This window comes from Sorex fumeus, unplaced genomic scaffold (genome assembly GCF_029834395.1).
Source record: "Sorex fumeus unplaced genomic scaffold, SorFum_2.1 ptg000098l, whole genome shotgun sequence".
Classification (NCBI taxonomy): domain Eukaryota; kingdom Metazoa; phylum Chordata; class Mammalia; order Eulipotyphla; family Soricidae; genus Sorex; species Sorex fumeus.
The window spans coordinates 36,048,035-36,072,458 of NW_026606155.1; the positions used below are offsets into that span (position 1 = coordinate 36,048,035).

Below are 24,424 nucleotides of genomic sequence, written 5' to 3' on the forward strand. Positions count from 1 at the left end.
TCCGTTGTCAGTTTGTCCTTTCCCCCCTTTTCTTTGCATATTGCTTTTCTCCAACATCGTGCCATGGAAAATTAAAAAATTTAGCAAGCAACTAAGAAAGAAAGAAGGTATAAGAAGTTTACTTAGTAGGCAAGGTAAAGTAGAGAAGGATGTTTAGAAGATGCAGTATTTATATAGGTACAGTATTTAGAACAGTGCGTAGAGCAGAGTAAGCATTCAACAAGTGATTCATTACTGTCAGTACCACTCTTGATTTCAATTCTTCTATCTGTAATGCAAAGTTAAGAAAGGGAGAATTAAGTCTTCTTTGATGCTCTCCTGATCAGCCAGAAGAAGTGAAAGTTAAGTTATTCTGAGTCTGTAGCTTGACTAGGTTTTGGAACTGCATAGCAAAAATAATGTGCCTGCATTCAAAGAGCTCACAGTTTGAAGACAGGAAAATCCCTGATTCAAGTTCATGTACTCAGCAATGCCACAGTTACAGGTAAAGAGAAAAAATAATAGAATATAGTGGAAAGATATATAGACTCCACTTAAATTTAAAATTATCCTCGTGTGACCCTGGGCCATCTTTATCTCTGTTTCCTGGTCTATAAAAGTCAGTAGGAGCGCCAGTAGACTCCCAAAGCACTGTGAGCATTAAGAGGGCCTCTGGATATTAAACCGCTGCCCTAGTACCCAGAGCAGAGCGCCACGTTCAAAAGTGATCGTGATTCCAATAGTCCACGAGAAAAACAGAATGTCTAAACTAACCACAAGGACTGGAGCACAAGGAAATGTCAGATAAATAGAGCCCCCTCCTTTCAGGATTTCTACATTATTGTGGCTCAAGTTAGAGAACCCAGAAGCTGGTCATGCTAAGTCTTGCTGGGGAATTCGTGCTCGTGGTCCTCGGCGTCCTTGTTGCCCGGGGCAACCGGTATTCAGTGTCCTCTCTCTGGCCGCGATGGAGTCGGACAGGAGCAGCAGGTTGGCTCTGACTCCCTGGACGCCGGAGCTGGCCTTCAACGAGAAGCCGCGGGAGACCGCCGTGTCGACAGGCCAGTCCCTGGAGCTGTGCACTTATCCAGAAAGCCTGGGATGCGCCGTTGCCACTGATGCGCTGGAGCAACTCTTTGCTGTGGGTGAGAAGCGGGTGGGCACCGGCAGGGGCGTTCCTGTGAAGGCGGATGGGTAGCAAAAGCTTCAAAGGCAGAGGGATGGGTCCATTCAAAGGAATGGGCCGCCCGGAATGGGAGTCTGCTTTCTAGCCTGCGGCCTCCCTGGCTCCAGCAGAGCCCTTTCAGGCACCTTGGAATCTGCCTGTCGGTATCAGTCCCCTGCTGAGCAATACTGCTGGGACTTCATTTGCTGCGGGCAAATCTCACGCCAGAGGGCTGCAATCCTGATACTAAGACTGCAGTACACAGCACCCCACAACCCACCCCCGTTTAGATTAGATGATACTTCCGTTGTCAGTTTGTCCTTTCCCCACTTTTCTTTGCATATTGCTTTTCTCCAACATCGTGCCATGGAAAATTAAAGAATTTAGCAAGCAAATAAGAAAGAAAGAAGGTATAAGAAGTTTACTTAGTAGGCAAGGTAAAGTAGAGAAGGATGTTTAGAAGATGCAAACAGATGGGGCCAAATCTTGGACAGGGCCAAATTATCAGGAGACTGCATTGTTCTCTTCCGGAAACTGGTTTTTATAGTCTCTGAGTCTTGGCCACTGATGGGATTACACGGCGTCAGGGGGTCAGTTGGTGGGTGTGACCCCCGCCTACTGGAATTTGGAGGATCTAGGTGGAGGATGCTCGGCCCCAATCCGAGTAGGCTTGGAGTTTCCTGCCCCCGCGCCTGGCTGTTCCTCGCCGGGGACCCTTGGAGGGGAGTGGGTTTAGCTTTCCTCTCCGCCCCGACCAGGGCTCTGGCAGCCGAAGACCTCCAGGACCAGCCACCACCATGCTGAGACCACTCTCCGCACACCTGAAGGTACCGGCAGAGGGACAAATCCATGTGGGTTCCGGGGCCGAGATCTCCAAGCCTGCTCGGATTGGGGCCGAGCATCCTCCACCCAGATCCTCCAAATTCCAGTAGGCGGGGGTCACACCCACCAACTGGTCCCCTGGCGCTGTGTAATCCCATCAGCGGCCAAGACTCAGAGACTATAAAAACCAGCTCCCGGAAGAGAACAGTGCAGTCTCCTGCTCCTGCGCCTGGCTGTCCTCGCCAGGGCCCATTGGAGGGGAGCAGGTTTAGCTTTCCTCCCCGCCCCGACCAGGGCTCCGGCAGCCGAAGACTCCAGGACCAGTCACCACCATGCTGAGACCACTCTCCGCACACATGAAGGTACTGGCAGAGGGACAAATCCACGCGGGTTCTGGGGCCAAGATCTCCAAGCAAACCTATTATTATAGGATAAATGTTTTACTTACTCTTTTCACAAAAAAAATTATTAGTTGGCTTTTTAATCCCCAATAGATACCTTTTTTCTATTATGAGAGATACATAGATGGAATCTTTAAAAACTAATCTGCGAGGGTATGGTGCCGCCAGCAGGTCAGTCTGTACCTGTGAGGCGAGTGAATCTGCAGCCTCATGGTGCCTTGACACTTCCAGATACCCCAAAATTGCTGCTTTGCCTTTGGCCAGACCCCAAAAACTTGGGGCAAAGTTTACCAAGAAAGTAAATGGCCAAAAGTTAGGTATATGGGAGACACACCCACAAATCACCTCTGGCTCAGCTATATAATTGGAGGCAAGGCCTCTCTTGTTCCTGATCGAACTGCTTAATGGCCATGATCCCAGAGACTCAGAAACGAATCTTGGAACCCAAAGGCTTTTGACAGAAATGCGTCCGTTCCTGCAATAAGTTACTGGCTCTGGGCCAATCCAGATGGGAACAGGTTTCGTGCCTTGGTCTGTTCCCCTTGGCAGCCCGTTGACCACCATACTCCAGAGACTACTGGACAGTCAGGTTTGGGCCTGCAGCGACGTGACATGCGGGACCTCACCAGATGGGGGTGGAGCCGATTCTTTCTCCACATCCCAGCGAGACCCCGAATCGCCACCTACAAATGGCCTCTCTGTCTCCTGATCAATCTAATTAATGGCCATGATCCCAGAGACTCAAACAAATCTCAAAACCCTGCACTTTTGGCAGAAATGCATCTGGACCGCATACAAGGTGGCCACTGCCTTAGAGCTTCTTGAAAAGCCAGGTATGAGCTAGCGTTGATGGGGAAACTGCAGTCTCATGGGATGGGGGACGGTACTGGCTCGTCCTTGTTGCCCTACCGAGGTTACGAGCTGCCCCCCATGAGCGGCTCTCTGGCACAGCCATAACACCAGACGCACAGAAACCAATCTTGTAATTATCTGGCTCTTTGAAAAAATCCAAAATCTCAAGGCTGCTATTGTGGCCACGCAAAATTATATGATTTTCATAACCAGCTATAGAAAACAAAGTATTTCACAATGCCTTTTCAGCAATTCTGATTGTTAGGGGGGAAATTCTAAACAATAATGGTGCATCTTTTGTCGAGATAATGAATGCAATCAATGTAGAGAAGAGTTAAGTGAAAACCATCTGCCTCACAGGCATTGGGAGGGTTGGGAGGGTGTATATTGGGATTCTTGGTGGTGAAAAATGAGTACTGGTGAAGGGAAAGGTGTTTGATCATTGTATGACTGAGACTTAAACCTGAAAGCTTAGTAACTTTTCCCACAGTGATTCAACAAATAAATATAAAAAGAAAAATAAATAAATAAAATTATGAAAAAAACCTAATCTGTCCTCAAGAACCATAAAGGTAAAGGTAAAAGGTAAAGGCCCTCCCGTTGATCGTCGATTTGCTCGAGCGGGCCCAGTAACGTCTCCAGTGGAGACTTTGTTGTTACTGTGTCTGGCATATCGAATACTCTCGGTAGCTTGCCGGGCTCTCCGAGAGGGGCGGAGGAATCGAACTCGGGTCGGCCATGTTGGCCGCTTGTAAGGCGAACGCCCTACCCGCTGTGCTATCGCTCCAGCCCTCAGAACAGTAGCAAAGAACCATAAAATATTTTCTTAAATTAGAATACTAAGAAATCGAAAGAACAGGTACAGATGAGATTCATGAACTATAGAAACTTACATATGGAAGATGTAATTTCCAGCTGCATAGGCATTTGAGTGAGAGCTTAGAGAGTAAATTTTGTTTAAACAGATAAATAAGAGACTTTAATTTTCTGACTTTTTTTTAATAGAAAAAATGCTGCAAGATGACTATTTTAAATGCAATGAAGAAGCTAAAGCCTTTCTTAAGGATGTTGCTGTGGCTGTTAAGAAATTGGTATTGTATTATATATAAGAACTATTTTTTCCAATCTTACATCTATTTCTCCATCAAATTTTTATTTAGCACAAACTTTGTTCCATGGACTTCAGTAGATGGATAGATAAAATGTTTACTAAATGGAGTACAGAGTCAGGAGAAATCCCTGAGCTTTGAGGGTGTGGACCCCATACACAAATAAATATATAAATGTTCCCTTTACTATTTAGAAGCTATGCCTGTATTGACTATATTTTCCACAGAAAAGTAATCTGACATGTAGTTATTTACAAAATATGTCAATTTCTCAGTTTATAAAATAACCATTTCTCAGTTTATAAAATAACCATTGAGATCCTGGCTATTTATTTAAAATATCTATTTTACCACCAATAAATATCGCTGGAGCGATAGCATAGCGGTAGAGCATTTGCCTTGCACGCAGCCAACATGGCCGACCCAAGTTCGATTCCTCCGCCCCTCTCAGAGAGCCCGGCAAGCTACCGAGAGTATCTTGCCCACATGGCAGAGCCTGGCAAGCTCCCCGAGACGTATTCAATATGCCAGACACAGTAACAACAAAGTCTCCAACGTTACTGGGCCCACTCGAGCAAATCGATGATCAACGGGAGGGCCTTTACTTTTTACTTTACCACCAATACATTTATAGAGGCTTTTCCTTTGAGGGGGTGGCAGAGTGAGGGTCGGGGAGCTACACCTGGAAGTACTCAGTGCTTATTCCTGGCTCTGCACTCCAAGATCACTCCTGGTGAGACTTGGGGCCCGTATGTGGTTCTGGGTGGCCTCCTGCAAGTTGAGCATCCTACCTGCTCTCTGGGTCCCCAAGATTTTTCTTCTTTTCTTCTCCCCTTTTTTTTGAGTCGCACTAGACAGTGCTCAGTGGTCACTCCTAGCTCTGCACTCAGGAATGACTCCTGGTGTTGCTCAGGGGACCGTACGAGATGTCATGGATGGAACCCGGGTTGGCCACATGCAAGGCAGATGCCCTACCCGCTGTACTATGGCTCCAGCCCCGGCTTTCTCTTTTAAACATGACACCCCACCACACCCCCACAGGAAAACAAATGAAGCGATCCATTTGACTGTTTGGATTTATATATTTGGATTTATTTATAGGTATGTATAAGAGAACTGTTGTTCTTTCTATATTTAGATATAATTTTGTAAGCAATTTTGTTTTATTTTGGGGGGCTCTGGGGGCACACCTGGTGCTGCTCAGGGCTTAACTCCTTTCTCTGCGCTCAAGGATCACTCCCGGAGCACTAGGGTGACCATATGGGGTGCCTGGGATTGAACCCAGTCAGAGTCCCCTGAAGCCTGCCTGGAGTAATCCCTGAGTTTAGAGCCAGGAGTAAGCCACAGCTGGTGTGACTCAACAAATAATTAAAAAAAAAAACTACAGAAGGAACACATTATGAAAGATAAATACATATATGTTATTTAAAGATAAACACATACTATGAAACACATTATGAGGCAAGAAAATCAGCAGAAACTAAAAGATTACAGTGACATCCTTAAAAATGGCTGGTAGTATTCTCTTCCTATTTTCTTTATTTATTGGTTTTTGGTTTTGTTTTGGGACCACACCCAGCAGTGCTCAGGGTTACTCCTGGCTTTATACTCAGAGATTACTTCTGATGGGCTCAAGGGACCATATGGTGTGTCAAGGATCAAACTCAATCAACCATGTGCAAGGCAAACTCCCTACCTGCTGTACAATTGTTCAGGCCCCACTCTTCCCGTTTTCTTGTCCCATTAAATTTAACAGCAAAAGATGTTTAATGGAAATAAAATTTTGATCTCTGAAAACATTGATAGGACATTGTTTAGGAAGTTTTATTATTTTAATGTCTTAACTTTCTAAATATGCAATTTAAACTTTTAGGAACAAATGAGAAAAGATACCATTGATCTTTTGGAAATGGAAAGCATGGAACTTAGCAGACTGTATTTTCTATTACGAACGGTTCCTGGTAAATTTCACGTAGAATTAGAAGGTACTTTAAGCTTATCAATTATAGAAATTTGAGTTATTTTTAAAATAAATTGGGCTAATCACTTTTAATAATACAAATTTAAATTATTTCATGCAAAATATTTCTAGAAAGAGTACACTACATAAGTACAGTGATATTCATAATAATTTTCTCTCTCATTTTATGTGAAAATAACAAATAACACTTGAATATAATTTAGTTTTCAAATAGACTAGATATGTCAGCCCATTCTAATTTGACACTTAAAAGAATATTAATGTAAAACATACTTATTTGTAATTTGAATAGCCATTATCTACAAATAATTTTCTATTTCTTTTTCTATTTTCTATTTCTCAAATAATTCAGTAACATTTTTCTTTACTTTTAAGACTGTGTTAGAGATGCTCGAAAATTAAATATTTTTGAGAAAAATGGATTACAAAGAAAAATCTTTCAGTTGGATAATGAAGAAAGGTTTCTAAGGAAAAGATTGACAGAGCTTCAAGAAGTAAATGAAACTCTGGGGTAAGTTTCGTGATTTCCTAGTTTCAATATTTAATACTTAGAGTGCTCAAGGAAATGTCCTGAATATTTCTGGAATTTCCTGACAATGGGGCAATTGTCCTATTGTGTGAACTGGTGTGAGTGTATTAGGAGGTGGAGATATCCCTTGAAGAAGATGATGTGACTGATGTTGGGTGTGCGCTGACTGTGAAGAATTGCAGGGAAACAGAAAATTCTTCAATGTCAGAAGCTAGGAGACTATAAAATTTCAGAGACATCTAGCTGCCTGGGAGCAACCAATGTTCCTAACTCACATGTTATCTCATAAGCCACCTATGAAGGTAGACTCACAATGGTTTTAGTTCTCACTTCAGTAAAATAAAGTTTATAATCCTTGACCACCAAGGCCAGAATTCTTGTTGGGTGATATACTGAAAATGCAACATCAAACCAGTATATTACAATTAATTTAGTTGTAATAAAGGACATTCTGTTTGGGGACTGCCAGGGAAATAACTGGGTACTAGCATTCTTGAGTTGCATACAGAAGAACTGTTTGTTTATTTTTTTTTAATTTCATAAAGTTATTCACTATAATGGATTACATTCAATATTTTGACACCAGTCCCATCACCAACACACCTTCCCACCACCATTATTTTGAATTTTGCACCAAAACTGAAACCTGCTGAACAGGCAGGTGCTAGATAATTTATATTGCCTGCTATGAATAGCATAGGATGTCATGTGGCCGCCACACGCTCCTAGAAATCTAAAATTTTAGGTAATTGGGGTCTGGAGAAATCTCTGCAGTGAGCTGCTCAGTTCTGAGATTCTTTTGTGTGACTTTGGATCATGGCTGTTAAGGAGCTTAAGTTGTCACTGGAGGCAGCTCATGGCATGATATCCAAAGCCTCATGGAGGCGGGGAGATGGAAAGGACCCATCCCCTATCCCATGAGGCCTGGAGTTTGCCGTTACTAATCCCGAATACCTGGCCTTTTCATTGGGTTCTGGAAGATGGCTGCCACTGGGATTCCTAGGGGGCAGGTGGAGAGACAACGTTTGCTCTGTCTGAGGTACCCTGGTGAAATCGGCCTCACACAAAGTCTGGGGACATCTCTGTAGCAAACTACGTGGTAAACAGCAAGCTGTTTGATCTCAAACACTGCATTGGTCCTCTGAGCAATACCAGTAGCAATTCTGAAAACTAGCAGGTGTGGTTTTGCAGATCACAGATTTGTACATAATGTTGATTTGTATATAATGCATGTGATCCCCCAAACAAATATATATAATCTACTTAATTTACTAAAAGATTATAATCTTTTGGATGACTGAGGATGGGATGAATTTCCAAGAGTGGGTCCTAAATTTTATGTGTAATTAAGTAAGACAGTAAGACAGTCTGATACATGTATGTATGTATATATCAGCCTGTAGCTCAGGATCATTACTTTTTATTTATGAGTTATTTGTTTCCTTTTCTTTAAAAAAATTTTTTTTCTATTGAATCACAGTGAGATAAAAAGTTACAAGTTTCTTCATGATTGGGTTTCAGTGTATGATGTTCCAACATTCATCCCTTCACCTGTGTACATTTCCTACATTCCCTCCTGACCACCCCCCCACCTCTGTGTCAGGCTCTCTCTCTCCCTCTCCCTCTCCCTTTGTCTCTCTCTCTGTCTCTCTCTCTGTCTCTCTGAATCTCTCTCTCTCCCTCTCTGTATCCCTCCTCTTTTGGGCACTATGGTTTGCAATAAGATGCTGAAAGGTTATCATGTATTTCCCTTGACCTACTTTCAACGCTAAGTTCTTATCCAGAGTGATCATTTCTAGCTATTATTGTCATACTGGTCCCTTCTCTATTGTAAATGCCCTTTGCCTTCTACACACTTATGGCAAACTTTCAACTATTGACCAGTCCTCCTGCCCCCTATTTATCTTGGACTTGGGTATTAGTCTTACACTATTGTTTTTTGTATCGCACAAATGAGTGCAGTCATTCTCTATCTGTCCCTCTTCTTCTGAATTATTTCACTCAGCATGATACTCTCCGTTTATGAGTTGTGTTGCCTCATACCAACATTTTACCCTTAGATACCTCTTTTTTTTCCTCTTTGTGAAATTTGGTTTGCAAAGAGCTGGAAAGATAGCTCAAAGGGCTCAATCGCTTTGCAGCCAGGAGGCCTAGGTTCAGTCCTTGGCACTACCAGGTTCCTTGAGCATCATCAGTAGTGAGCCTTGAGCACAGAGTTTGGAGTAGCCCTCAAGTATTGTTGAGTGTCACCCCAAAACCAAAGGGAAGGTCATGGATCTTGACTTCCCCAGCTCATGAAGAAAGATATACAAAGCAAGAATAATCCTGAATAACAACTCACAGCAGGTTTCCTTCAATCCCACATTTCGTTTGTGTACTCAGAGAAAAAGAGACAAAAGTCATGAAGTTTGGGTAGAATTGACCACTTAGGTTCTGGTAAAGGTCTTAATAACAACCACACAGCATACCTATGTTAGGATTGTGGTTTTGGTTATTTGCTCTGATTTTTAGAGAAAGCTTTTTCAATTGAAGTGACATTACTTTAAAATGTTCATCTGTACATTCTCATAAATCAACATATATATATATACATATATATATTACACTTGCCATTAAAAGTCTAGTTTCTGGGGCCAGAGAGATAGTACAGTAGGTAGGACGCTTGCTTTTTCAGGCCTAACCACTTTCCTTTACCTGTTAACATCTCATTAGTTAGTTTGATTTCTGAAAATTTCTGTCCAGGGTGACCTAGGTTGTTAATTAGTGTTCAAAAAGAGTAGAAGCAGAGTGAGAGTGTCAGAGAGGAAAGAGAAAGGGGAGAGAGAGAGAGAGAGAGAGAGAGAGAGAGAGAGAGAGAGAGCCTGCCATGTTGCCATAGAGGCTGACTGGAGAAGGGAGAGGATGGTGAGAAGGAAATTGGCGTTATTGCTGGTGGGAAATGGGCACTGGTAAAGAGTTGGATGTTGGATCATTGTATGACTGAAACCTGATCATGAACAGCTTTTTAACTGTGTATCTCATGGTGACTCAATTTAAAAAAGCAAAAATTCTTTAAAAAATAATAAATAAAAATGAGCCCCCCCTCCCCCCCACCAAAGCGCATCTCACTTCAGCCTGTGAGATATTCCTTACAGTACAGAGCTGTTGGTCCATACAAGGCACGGGCCTTTTTAAAATGACAGTGAATCTATTCTTAACCCTTCATAAAATAAAGGCTGGGTTTACTCCAGCTGGTCAGAGAGAAAGAGACAAAAGTCATGAAGTTTGGGTAGAATTGACCACTTAGGTTCTGGTAAAGGTCTTAATTGTAAACTTTGATCAGGAGCATGTCATGGGCAGCCTGCAGGCCGCCTGAAAGAGGGGTGATGGTCTCTAATAGGAGCTTCCTTACTATGCTGCTCTCAGACTCAGTCTGAGGATGTAGCAGCTGTCTCATCTTCTGCATTGCTTTCATCTGTTGTGCTAGAAATTGAATCATACAGAGAAGATGGTGGTCTCTCTGGTTTGATGCCAGTAGAGAATGTTAAATCCATGTTATCAGAAGAATCCCTGTTCTGAAAATGCGTTTTTCACTGGTGGAAGGATGGGTGTTTGATCATTGTATGACTGAAACTTGTAACTATGAAAAGTTTTGTAACTACATCACGATGATTCAAAAATTCATCAGTAACATCTTTATAACATTGTTTATGATGATTTGATGATGACGATGATGATGATGATGATGATGATGATGATGATGATGATGATAATAATAATAAAGAGAAAAGGGAAAAAAGAGCAACATTTCTCAATCAGGGTTCTGTAGCTCTCCTCAGCCCCTGAAATATTCGAAGGTGTGCCTACAGGTACAAATCAAGTAAATGAATAAGCTACAGTATGAGATTAGTCAGTTAAGGACAAGGCAGGAGTGAGTTGGGGTCACAGGAAAGATCAGAAAGAGATTATGTTTAGAAAAATGTAAAAAAAATACCCCTCAATATCTGATAATAAGTTTAAACCCAAATCATGTAATGTTTTGTGGGGTTGTTGGGGGGTAGAAGTGAAGCAAGACCATGTGACATTTTGTAACTGTTTACAATGTTGAAATTTGTCCTCATATGAACCAAGTTTAAGTAATCACAAGCAACTCCAAGATTTGTATCCTTGTGGTTTCCTAAAATTTTATAATTTTATTTCACCAAACATAAGTTAATTCCTTTCCTAAAATCCATACTTCTCACGTCATAAATGATTAGGTTTCTTTCCCCTCAGTGAAACGCAAGAAAATCTAGCATATGAACATCAAAAGATTGTCATGGAACTCAACGCTCTGTTGGAAGAAAAAGCCAAGATGACTGTTTCCATCAATGAAATTTATGTTAAAATAAACTCAGCAAAAAAATTACTAGACTTGCAAAAACAATGTTATAAAGATGTTACTGATGAATTGGAAAGAGAAAGAAGCTTAATTTTCCAAAGAAAACAAATATTGTTTGACAAGGTAAGTAGTATTTTTTTAAATAACTGTAATCCCATTTGTTTATTTTTGGTTTTGGTTTTGGTTTTGTCTGGAAATTAAACAACTAACTACTGAACAATGAATGGGTTAAAGAGGAAATCACGATCACGATCCTGTTATTCGTCGATTGCTTCGAGCAGGCCCCAGTAACATCTCTTTCGTCCTAGCCCTGAGATTTTTAAGAAAGTGCCATATTCAAGGCTCTTGAGTAGAATCAGACCCATCATTGCTACTGGTATTTGGCATATTGGGTACGCCACAGGGAGTTTGCCAGACTCTGAACAATGAATGGGTTAAAGAGGAAATCAGAAAATATAATTAAAAGATTCCTGAAAACAAATGAGAATGAAGGCATGAATTACTGGAATATATGGAACACATCAAAAGCAGTGTTAAGAGGGAAGTTAATAGCTATGTGCTACTCGGAAGGAAGAAAGGACCAAATAAATAATGTAACAGCACAATTGAAGCAGCTAGATAAAGACCAAGAAAAATGCAGGAAATAAGGCTTAGGGAAGAAACCAGTGAAATGGAAACTGAAACAAATTAAAAAGATCAGTGAAACCTAGACCTGACTGTTTGAAAGAATAAATAAGATTGACAATTCATCCATTTTATTATTTAAAAAAGATTTTTTTGGTCATCATGATTTACAACACTGTCAATGACAAGATTTTATGCTTATGATATTCCAATACCACACACCCATACCACGGTGTTCATTTCCCTTTGTCATTATCTCAGTGTCTCAGGGACCCTCAATCAAAACTCTTCCCCCCACCCATACCCCTTCATCTCCCAATATGTAAACTCAAGTCTATTCACTAGTATATAGATTCTGTTGCTCTATGCCATTTGTTATTCCCTTTTTGTTAATTCCTTTAGTTACTGTGAGAAAATTAAAATAGTTCTAGGTAACGGTGTCTTCAAGCCCATCATATCCCCCTTAACACAAATCAAATACTTCTAGCTAACATTATTTATACAAGTGTAAAACTTTGGGAGAAGACTTAGGCCAAAGTTTGAGCAAAGAACTATTTTCAACAAATCTTGTTAAACACATAGTTCTCCTGAATGCAACTGTGTCCTGCTGCAGAGATAAATAATAATTGTCAAATTCATTCTAAGTTGCCAGAATAGTATAAATGACAACAGTATCAGCATTTGTAATTTTCTATACATCAGCGATAGCACAGCGGGTAGGGCGTTTGCCTTGCACGCAACCAACATGGCCGACCCGAGTTCGATTCCTCCGCCCCTCTCGGAGAGCCCGGCAAGCTAATCGAGAGTATTCCATATGCCAGACACAGTAACAACAAAGTCTCCAATGGAGACATTACTGGGCCCGCTCGAGCAAATCGATGATCAACGGGAGGGCCTTTACTTACTTACATAATTTTATAAGTCAATAATTTAGTATTTCAGTATTTTGTAATTGCCATTTGGTATTTCTGGCTCACTATTTCTCTTGTGATAATGCAAAACAAGCAAAGGTGTACTAGTGCTTTATTTGTTGATTTGCTTATATTGACTATGACATGTTTAGATTGAGTATAAATTAGGTTTAAGAAAAAAAATTACCTCAGCTTGATTGTTTTTATTAACTTTTCATTGGTTTATTATATTTGTCATTATAGATTTATAAAATGAAAAGGCTCCATGACCAAAAGAAAGCAGAAACTTTTAAAATGAAGGGAAAATTCCAAGCATTAACACGCAAAATGTCAGAAATAAAAGATAAGGATACTGTGGGCACAGAGGTAAGAAAAAAACTACATTTAAGCCTGACCTGAGCAACTTAAAGCATACTACTTTAATGCCTTTTAATAAAAAAAAAAAATTGGGGGCCACACCCAGTGGTGCTCAGGCTTCCTCCTGACTTTGCTTTCAGGGATCACTTCTGGCACGACTCTGGGGACCACATGGGTTGCCAGAGATTGAAACCGGGTCAAGCCTGGCACATGCAATGAACGGGCCATACTCATTATACTATCTCTCCAGCCCCTGCCGGTGCTGTTCAATGTATTTATTTCAATTTATCTTCATGTTATTCTGGGAGAATTTCTTTCATCTATATGGAGAATTCCATGTAGAGGTATATAATGCAACAGTAATATAGAAATATCACATTTCTCAGCAAAAGGATCAGTTAATTCCATTCTTTTTATTAGGTCACAGTCACAGTCATGGTCCTCCTGTTCATCGATTTGCTCGAGCGGGCCCAGTAACGTCTCCATCGTGAGACTTGTTGTTACTGTGTTTGGCATATCAAATATGTCACGGGGAACTTGCCAAGCTTTGCCGTGTGGGCGAGATATTTTTTAGGATAGCTCTAATTTTAATTGTAGCATTTCTATTATTATATCAAGTTATAAAACACTATTAAAATAAAAAAAATTCCCAGATATGTACATTTAATGTGATCAGGATTAGAGATATAGCTCATAGGACTGGGTGAATGCTTCTCATGTGGGAGGCCTGAATTTAATCTCCAGTATCTCATGTTCCCCTGAACCATCAGTAGTAATGCCCAAATGGTGGTATCTCTTGAGCATCACTGAATGTGATATCTATTACACAGACCCACCCTTTTTTTAAATCAGAAGATAAAAAATTTATTTTGATTTTTAATTATGAACAAAAAATAAAATAAATTACTATATCCCAGTCTCTTAATTTTAATAATATCCATATATAACTAAGTACTTTTTAAAATAATTCTTATTAGTGAAACACCATGAGGTACAGTTGTAGACTTACAGATATTTGTGCCTGGGTTTCAATTATACAATGATGGAGTACCCATCCCTCCACCAGCGCCCATTCTCCACTACCACTGATCCCAGTATCTCTCCCACCCTCCTTCCTCCCCATCCCACCCTGCCTCTGTGGCAGGGCATTCCCTTTTGTTGTCTCTCTCCTTTTGGGTGCTGTGGTTTGCGAAGGAGGCATTGACAGACCCACCCTTTAAACAGATACTTCTCTGACCCCAAAATGATGTGCATAGTTGGATGGCATGAAATGCCACAAAGCAGAAAAACTTAATTCAATATACACCGTCACTGTCCTCCTGTTCATCAATTTGCTCGAGTGGGCCCAGCAACGTCTCCATTATGACACTTGGGCTGGAGCGATAGCACAGTGGGTAGGGCGTTTGCCTTGCACTCTGCCGACCTGGCTGATCCAGGTTTGATTCCTCCACCCCTCTTGGAGAGCCCGGCAAGCTGCCGAGAGTATCTCGCCCCCACGGCAAAGCCTGGCAAGATACCCATGATGTATTTGATATGCCAAACATAGTAGCAATTTGAATATTATATATTTTAATTTAGAGGGACACATCTGATGATGCTTGGGGCTATACTTGGACTTGCTCAGGGGATCATGTGGTATTTGGTATAGAATTTGTGTCTCCTATATGCAAAGTGTTCATTCTTGTGAGCCATCTCCTTGGCCTAAAGCAGAATTTTTTTTTCAGAATCAGTTTTCTTTTCTAACCCTTTATTTCAAATGAGCTGAAATGCAAACACAATGTTCTGAAATTCACCTTCCCATTTCTTTACCTCAAAACTGCACTGTAAAAATATGCTCCACTATGTTTCTCCATTCATATTTCCTTCTTTAAATTATGCTCCCATTCTTGCTACAGTGGCATACAGTTTTATTTCCAAAATAATGTTAAATATAAAGAACAAATAATTCTTCTCAGCATGAGTTATTAATTAAGGCAAAAGACCCAATTAATGATGACTTTTGAAAAATAGTACTCATTCTACTATCTTGACAGTGCTACTATCTTGGAATGTTTTGAGGATGCCTACAAAATTACAGATTTGTTTAATTTTTTTAAAGAGTCAATAAAGTGAATTTATATTCTGAAAGCTGTTTTAAAATTTTCACATTCTCACTGCTTTTAACTTCACCTTTGAAAATTTAATTACTTCAGGATATCTCTGACCAAATTTGTTTTATGAAGAAGCAATACGATGGTTGCCCTGTTTTGAAGTAATGGCCATTCAAATGTAAAGGTTAAGAGGGTGATATATAAATATTTAATGAATTTATCTTTGTCATGAATCATTTACTAATGCTAAATTTCATTTTGTGGGGATTTTTCAACAGTCTTTAACTGATCACAATCTTACCATATTGCAACTACAAGAAACAATAAAACACTGGCGGCAGGAAGTCCATAACCTAAAGATTTTCTGTAGGAACCTGGAGGAGAAGAAGTAAATATTACTCTTTTATTGTTGCAGTTTTATAGGTTAATTGTGAAATTTTTATTTTTAAAAACATATTTATTTTATGCCCATAAGTAGAGACAGAATAACAGGTAAATTGTCTGCCATAGAGGAGGGAAATAGGGTGGGAAGGGATACTGAGGACAGTGGTGGTGGAAAATGTACACTGACGAAGGGATGGGTGTTCAATTGTTGTGTAACTAAAATTCAAACATGAAAGTTTTGTAGTTGTAGCTCACGGTGATTTAGTAAAAAAAAATATTTATTTGATGCTAGTGAAAAATTAATTTTTCTTGATTTAATAGAATTTGTTGTTGGCTATATATAATCACTTTATTTGTTTTTTGGCACACATGACTGTGCTCAAGGATTACTGTTTACTCTGTGCTCATTGATTATTTCTGGAAGAACTCTGGGAACCATATGGATTTCTAGGGATCAAACAATGGCTGGCTGGTGCAAGATAAGTGCCCAACCCACTCCATTGTCTCTCCAGCCCCAAGAATCATTTTTTGGCAGTACTCAGTGCTTACTCCTGGCTTTGAACTCAGGGATCACTGCTGGCAGGATTGGGGGGTCCATATAGGGTGCTGTGGATCGAACTTGGGCTAGCTACGACATGCAAGGCAAAGGCCCTATCTACTGTACTTCTTTGGTATCTGTTACAGCATCTTCCCTTTCACTTTTGAGACAATTTATAGAATTTCTTCTTTTTTCCTTCATCATGAGTCATGAGTTCATTCTTTCAAAAACCAGCTACTGGTTTCACTAGTATTCTGGTTCGGTTTAAATATATTCCAGATATATTTTTTTATTATTGGAATCCATTAACTTAGGGTTTCCTTTAATATTCTTTTTCTCCTTAATATTTAAAATTTATTTAATATTTAAGCCTGTTCTTGTTTCCTTATAAAAGTTTGAATTGCTATAAGTACATCCCTTTTAGAATAGTTATTGCTGTGTCCATAAGTTCTGGTACTTGTGTCTTTATTCTCATTGGCTCCCAATTTTTTTTTCTTTGACCCACTGTTATTTTTTCAAATAGTATGTTGTTTAGTTTTTAAGTGTTTGAGTTTTCCCGAAATTTCTATTTGTGGTTTATTTCATCCTAAAAACCATTGTGGCCTGAGGAGATACTTAATATATCTTCTATCTTCTTGATTTTATAGAAATTTGTATCCCAGCTTGTGGTCTGTCCTGAAGAATGTCACATATGCACTGGAGAAAAATTTATCTTATATGAGATGGAGTGGTGGACTTGCTGAACCACCCCATCATTTTTAGGCTATTGTGAGGATATTTTCCGAACTTTTACTTTGAGTCTGTTTTTCCAATGATAGTTCAGAAGTGACTCTTGTAAACTGCAGGAAAATGAGTTCAGTTTTTTTTACCCATCTGATATCACTCTGTGCCTTTTCATTGCTGCTTCTAGGCCAAATGAAGAAATGTGTTTCTACATTTTACGCTGGATTGGGGGTATTTTTGAAGTTTACTTATTTGATCAACCTTTGTTTTTTCTCCTTATACTTTAAAACCTGTTTCTTGATGTAGTTGTCAGGTCCCTTTTGGTAGTTGTTGGTGTTTGCCTTGAGATTACCACTTTTTATCTCTACAGTTTTGAGTATGTGGCCACTCTTAAGTTTAAAGCAATTGCATTATACAAGATCCATTATACCTCTTTTGTTTGCCCTCATTTTATTTTTTTAGTATCTTTCTACTGCCAAAGAGGATTTCTTTGCTCCAAGTAGGATTACTTCTTTTTTTTTTAATTTTTTTTTATTAGTGAAACACCATGAGGTACAGTTGTAGATTTACAATTTTTTGTGCTTGGGTTTGATTATACAATGATCAGATACCCATCGCTCCACCAGTGCCCATTTTCCACCACCATGGATAATATCCCCCCCCCCACCACCATCCCCCCGTCTCCCCCTGCCTCTGTGGCAGGGCAATCCCCTGTGTTCTCTCTTTCCTTTTGGGTGTTGTGGTCTGCAAAAGAGGCATTGAGTGGCAAACATGTTCAGTCCATAGTCTACTTTCGACATGCATCTCCCCTCCTGGGAGGATCCTCCAAACACCCTTTATTTGGTGTTCCCTTCTCTATCTGAGCTGCCCTTTCCTCTAGAATGCCCAACTGGCCACTAAGCTATGGAGTAATCCTCCTGGTGCTGATCCCAGCTATTCTTGGGTATTAATCTCATATTTTGTTACTTTATATCCCCCAGATGAATGCAATATTTCTATGTCTATCCCTCTCTTTCTGACTCATTTCGCTTAGCATGATACTTTCCATGTTGTACCACTTGTATGTAAATTTCATGACTTCATCTTTTCTAAGAGCTACATAGTACTCCATTGTGTAGATGTACCAAAGTTTCTTTAACCAGTCATCTGTTCTTGGGCATTCAGGTTTCTTCCAGTTTCTGGCTATTGTAAAGAGGGCTGCAATGAACAAACAAGTGCAGATGTCACTTCGACTATACATTTTTGCCTCTCTGGGATATATTCCCAGGAGTGGTATTGCTGGGTCAAATGGGAGCTCAATTTCTAATTTTTTGAGAATCGTCCATACTGTTTTCCAGAAGGGCTGAACCAGTCGACATTCCCACCAACAGTGAAGGAGTGTCCCTTTCTCACCATATCTGCGCCAGCATCGGTTGCTTTTGTTCTTTTGAATGTGGGCCAGTCTCTGAGGTGTGAGATGGTATCTCATTGTGGTTTTGATCTGCATCTCCCTGATGATTAATGATGTCGAGCATTTTCTCATGTGCTTTTTTGCCATTCGGATTTCTTCTTTGAGAAAGTTTCTGTTCATTTCATTGCCCCATTTTTTGATGGGGTTGGATGTTTTCTTCTTGTGGAGTTCAATCAGTACTTTATATATCCTTGATATCAACCCCTTGTCAGATGTGTATTCGGCGAATATCCTTTCCCATTCTGTAGACTGTCTTTGTATTTTGGTCACTGTTTCTTTAGAGGTGCAGAAGCTTCTTAGTTTAAGATAGTCCCATTTATCTATCTCTGTTTTCACTTGCTCAGTCAGTGGCGTGGCAACTTTGAAGATACCATTAGCTTCAATGTCATGGAGGGTTTTGCCAACTTTGTCTTCAATGTACTTTATGGTCTCTGGTCTGATGTTGAGGTCTTTAATCCATTTTGATCTTACTTTTGTACATGGTGTTAGGCAGAGTTCTGAGTCCATTTTTTTGCATGTAGCCGTCCAGTGATGCCAGCACAATTTGTTAAAGAGGCTTTTCTTACTCCACTTCATATTACTTGCAACTTTATCAAAAACTAGATGATCATATGATTGAGGGGAGATGTCAGTGTATTCAACCCTGTTCCATTGGTCTGCAGTTCTGCCTTTGTTCCAGTACCATGCTGTTTTAATTATTACTGCTTTGTAGTACAGTTTGAAGTTCGGGAGGTTGATTCCTCCCATTTTCTTTTTCCCAAGAATTGCTTTAGCTATTCGTGGGGGCTTATTGTTCCATATAAATTTCAGGAGTGTTTGCTCCATTTCTTTGAAGAATGTCATGGATATCCTTATAGGGATTGCATTGAATTTATACAATGCTTTTGGTAGTATTGCCATTTTGACAATGTTAAGTCTCCTGACCCATGAGCAGGGGATATCTTTCCATTTCCTCATGTCCTCTTTATTTCCTGAACTAGCGTTTTGTAGTTTTCTTTGTACAGGTCCTTTACTTCCTTAGTTAAGCTGATTCCTAAGTACTTGATTTTCTGGGGCACAATTGTGAACGGGATTGTTTTTTTCATGTTGCTTTCTTCTCTCTCACTGTTTGCGTATAGGAAACCCATGGACTTTTGGGTATTGATTTTATAGCCTGCAACTTTACTATACGAGTCTATTGTTTCTAGGAGTTTTTTGGTGGAGGTTATTGGGTTCTCTAAGTATATTATCATATCATCTGCGAATAGTGAGAGCTTGATTTCTTCCTTTCCTACCTGAATGCCCTTAATATCTTTTTCTTGCCTAATCACTATTGCAAGTACTTCCAGTACTATATTGAACAGCATAGGAGAGAGTGGGCATCCTTGTCTCGTCCCTGATCTTAGAGGGAAGGCTCTCAGTTTTTCCCCATTGAGGATGATGCTTGCTGTAGGCTTGTGGTAGATGGCTTTAATTATCTTGAGGAAGGTCCCCTCTATACCCATTTTGGCTAGGGTTTTCATCATAAAGGGGTGCTGGATCTTGTCAAATGCTTTCTCTGCATCTATTGATATAATCATATGCTTTTTATCTTTTCTTTTGTTGATATGATGGATTATGTTGATTGATTTCCGAATATTGAACCATCCTTGCAGCCCTGGGATGAATCCTACTTGGTCATGGTGTATGATCTTTTTGATGAGTAGTTGGATTCTATTTGCTAGTAGTTTGTTGAGGATCTTTGCATCTGTGTTCATCAGGGATATCGGTCTGTAATTCTCTTTCTTTGTGGTATCTCTGTCTGCTTTTGCTATCAGTGTGATATTTGCTTCGTAGAAACTGTTCGGAAGTGTTTTTGATATTTCAATTTCATGGAAAAGCTTAAAGAGGGTTGGGAGTAAGTCCTCTTTAAAGATTTGGAAGAATTCACTAGTGAATCCATCCGGGCCAGGACTTTTGTGCTTGGGGAGACTTTTAATTACCATTTCAATTTCCTTGATGGTGATAGGTCTGTTCAGGTATTCCAGGTCTTCTTGGTTCAGCCTTGGGAGTCTGTAGGAGTCTAGGAATTTATCGATTTCCTTGTGGTTTTGATGTTCCGTGGCATAAAGTTTCTCAAAGTACTCCCTGAGGATCCTTTGAATTTCTGTAGTTTCTGTTGTAATGACCCCCTTTTCATTTCTGATTCGGTTTATTAGGGTTTTCTCTCTCCCTTTCTTTGTGAGTTTTGCTAGAGGCTTATCAATCTTGTTAATTTTCTTGAAGAACCAGCGCTTGGTTTCATTGATCTTTCGGATTGTTTTTTGGGTTTCCATCTCGTTAATCTCTGCTCTGAGTTTTATTATTTCCTTTCTCCTGTTCGGGTTGTGCTCCTTTTTTAGGTCCTTCTCCAAGCTCTTAAGCTGTGAGGTTACGTTACTTATGTGTGCTCGCTCTTCTTTCCTGAGGAATGCTTGTAGAGCTATAAACTTTCCTCTTAACACAGCTTTTGCTGTGTCCCATAAGTTTTGGTAACTCGTGTTCTCATTTTCATTCGTTTCTAGGAATCTTTTGATTTCCTCTTTGATTTCCTGTCTAAGCCACTCGTTGTTCAATAGAGCACTGTTTAATTTCCAGGTGTTTGATTTAGTTTTCTGTTTTTGTGTGTGATTTACTTCTAATTTCAGCGCATTATGGTCTGAGAAGATTGTTGATACAATCTCTATCTTCTTAATTTTATGGAGGCATGTTTTGTGGCTCAGCATGTGGTCTATCTTGGAGAATGTTCCATGTAAGCTTGAGAAGAATGTGTATTCAGCTTTATGTGGATGAAGTGTCCTGTATATATCTACTAAGTCCCTTTCTTCAATTGTTTCCCTCAGATGAAGTATGTCCTTGCTAAGCTTGAGTCTGGTTGATCTATCAAGTGGTGACAAAGCAGTGTTGAAGTCTCCCACTAGTATTGTGTTGCTATTGATGTCTCTTTCCAAATCTATGAGTTGTTGTTTTAAGTACTTTGCTGGTCTCTCATTAGGTGCATATACATTTATTATTGTAAGTTCTTCCTGTTGTACAGATCCTTTGATCAATAAGAAATGGCCTTCACTGTCTCTTATGACCTTCCTCACTCTGAAATCAATGTGGTCTGATATTAGGATGGCTACCCCAGCTTTTTTCTGGGAGCTGTTTGCCTGTAGGATTGTTTTCCAGCCTTTGACTCTGAGTCTGTGTTTGCTTTGACTATTGAGATGTGTTTCTTGCAGGCAGCAGAATGTTGGGTTCAATTTTCTAATCCATCCTGCCACTCTATGTCTTTTAATTGGTGCGTTTAGCCCATTGACATTGAGAGAGATTATTGTTGTGGGATTTTGTCCCATTGTTCTGTTGAAATTTGGTGTATTTGAGGGGCCTTTCTTGGCTTAAAGTAGCCCATTTAGTTGTTCTTGTAACCACGGTTTTGAGTCTATGAAGTTCCTAAGCTGTTGTTTGTCTGTGAAACTGTGTGTTGTTCCTTCTATTATGAATGAGAGTCTCGCTGGGTAAAGTAGTTTTGGGGAGGCATTTATTTCATTGAGTTTTTTCACTATGTCCCACCACTGTTTTCGGGCCATGAGGGTTTCATCAGAAAAATCAGCTGTGAATTTTAAGGATGCTCCTTCGTAAGAGATTTCTTTCTTCGATCTTGCTGCTTTCAGAATTTTGTCTCTATCTAAGGTTTTGGTCATTTTGATCAGAATGTGTCTTGGGGTATTTTTATTCGGATTTCTTCTAGCTGGTACCCTTCGGGCCTCCTGAATATGTTCAGAAGTTTTCTTCAGCTCTGGAAACGTTGTAGCAAAGATGTCTTTGACAGTTTCTTCTTCATCAAGGTTTTCTTCCTGTACCTCTGGGACTCCAATAATTCTTATGTTACCCCTCTTGGCTTCATCACGATCTTCTCTTGCCATCTGTTCCCGAATTGTGAGTCTCTTTTCCATTTTCTGCTCTTTTCTGGAGAGTCTCTGAACTTCATCTTCGAGCTCACTGATTCTGTTCTCAGCAGCTGTTACTCTGCTGCTGAGGCCTTCCACTGAGTTTTTCAATTCGCCTACGAGATTTTTCAGGTCTGACATTTCCGATTGCATTTTCCTCATGTCTGCCTTCAAATCCTCTTGTCTTCTATTGGCATTGCTTTCCATTGTTTCTTTTAGTTCCCTAAGCAAGTAGGATTACTTCTTGCAAAGCTGAATTAATGATCAAATCTTAGCTAATGCTTGTCTATAAAGTTTTGTATCACTCTTGATTTGAATAATAACCAAGATGGGTAGAAAATTTTTATTGGGCTGTTAAATTTTATCAAATTTTATCTCTTTTGGTAGATAGAGTTTCATTTAGTACATAGCTGTCAGTGTTATGGAGGCTCCTGTAAGTGCAAGTTTTTCTTTAATCTTGCTGTTCACAGGATTCTATCTCTTTCTGTGACTTATGCCATTTTATTTTATTTTTTATTATTATTATTTTTTGCTTTTTGGCTCACACCCAGCGATGCACAGGGGTTACTCCTAGCTCTGCACTCAGGAATCACCCCTGACGGTGCTCAGGGGACCTTATGGGATGCTGGAAATCGAACTGAGGTTGACCACATGCAAGGCAAACACCCTACCCACTGTGCTATTGCTCCAGCTCCCTGACATTTTAATTATAATAAGCTTTGGTCTTCTATTCAGGTTTATTTTGCTAGGAATTCTGAGTTTATTGGATCTGGTAGATGGCTCAATCATCAGAGTGGAAAAGTTTGATTATAGTTTGTTCTATCAGTAATTCTTCTCCCATCTCTCCACTCCTTAAGACTTCTATAAAGCAGATACTGGTTCTTTTGAAATTATCCCTAATATTTTTAAATTTTAAGTTGTTTTTCTTTATTTTATTCTTTATAGTTTTATGTATTTTATCCTCAAACCTTTGGAGTTATTCTTTAACTTTTGTCATTCTGTCTCTGAATCCATCTATTTCTCTTTCTTTCTTGAAAGTATGTTTTTGTTTTTCTCAAATTGTTCTTTATTATGGCTGAATATTCAATGTTCTTCCCATTCTTAGTTTTAACCCTGAAATCTTCATGTGACGGCTTAGATAGCTCTTGGGTGTGTGGAAACCTTTCTGGGTCTTTGATAATTAATTGGGAGGGGGGTGGTTCTGCTCTTTTACATTGGTTCTGCTGTGCTGTTAGGGCAGTGGATGAAGGTCTGGTTAGGTGCAGGCTCATAGGACAATCTAGGCTTCACATTCACCAAATTCCTGAACAGAGAAGCATTGAGTCTGAACTTGTTCTGCTTCAATCTGATGGGATTTTGTTTTTATTTATTTACTTTTTTGCTTTTGGGGTCACATCCAGCAATGCTCAGGGGTTACTCCTGGATCTGCACTCAGGAATTACTCCTGGTGGTGCTGGGGGAGCATCTGGGATGCCAGGGATCCGAACTGGGTCGGCCACGTGCAAGGCAAATGCCCTACCTGCTATACTATTGCTCCGGCCCTCAAACTGATGTTGAGGCCTTACTGTATAAACCAGTATTGCTGACTTGTATTCACAGTTCCCACTCCCTTACTATGGTCTCATTAGCACAGTTCTCATATTCAGGCAGCTGAACAAAGCAAAAGTATTCTGAACACAACATTCTTCCTTGTTCTTTGGGTCTTTTCTTGGGCTCTGGGTAAGTAAATGCACTCAGATGCTATCTGAATGGTGAGGTGGTTGTGGGTATTTATTGGCTTAAATCTGCTCCCAGTGCAGGCAATATCAGTTTAAATCACCTTATGATATGAGGCCTCAGGTGTATACTCACTTCCACAGCTAGCCTGAGACTCTTCCAGTACAAGGATCTACCTCCTGCTCTGATTTTATGAAGGTGTAGATTCATGTGACTGTGGATAGATTTTTTTCAGTCAGCTGTGTCTGTGCTTCATTGCACTGGAACTCCTTATGCATACTATAGTTACTCACAAATTCCTCTCCCATCCATTATCTTCTTTGTGGGGTTGATTATAGGATTCTGTGGTCATGTCTGTGTTTTGTGACAGTGTAATCTCACAGGTCCCCTGCCCTACCATCTTGGTCCTGTCTTAATTTGTGTTCATTATTATCATTTGGGTTTTTCCTAGATATTGTCTATTGTCAATAGCACTGCTCTTTCTCAGGACCCTTTATTCCTTAT

General features: G+C 40.0%; 1 protein-coding gene across 1 annotated transcript in view; it reads left to right on the forward strand.

Annotated features, from left to right (window-relative positions):
- Positions 1–946: 946 nt before the first annotated feature.
- CCDC175 (coiled-coil domain containing 175) overlaps positions 947–24,424 on the forward strand; it is a 42,347-nt gene continuing 18,869 nt past the window's right edge. The window contains exons 1-7 of the mRNA XM_056133379.1: positions 947–1,124; positions 4,225–4,310; positions 6,202–6,313; positions 6,685–6,820; positions 11,093–11,321; positions 12,977–13,099; positions 15,459–15,568. Coding sequence (XP_055989354.1) covers positions 947–1,124; positions 4,225–4,310; positions 6,202–6,313; positions 6,685–6,820; positions 11,093–11,321; positions 12,977–13,099; positions 15,459–15,568 — 974 coding nt within the window. The remainder of the gene's footprint in view (positions 1,125–4,224; positions 4,311–6,201; positions 6,314–6,684; positions 6,821–11,092; positions 11,322–12,976; positions 13,100–15,458; positions 15,569–24,424) is intronic.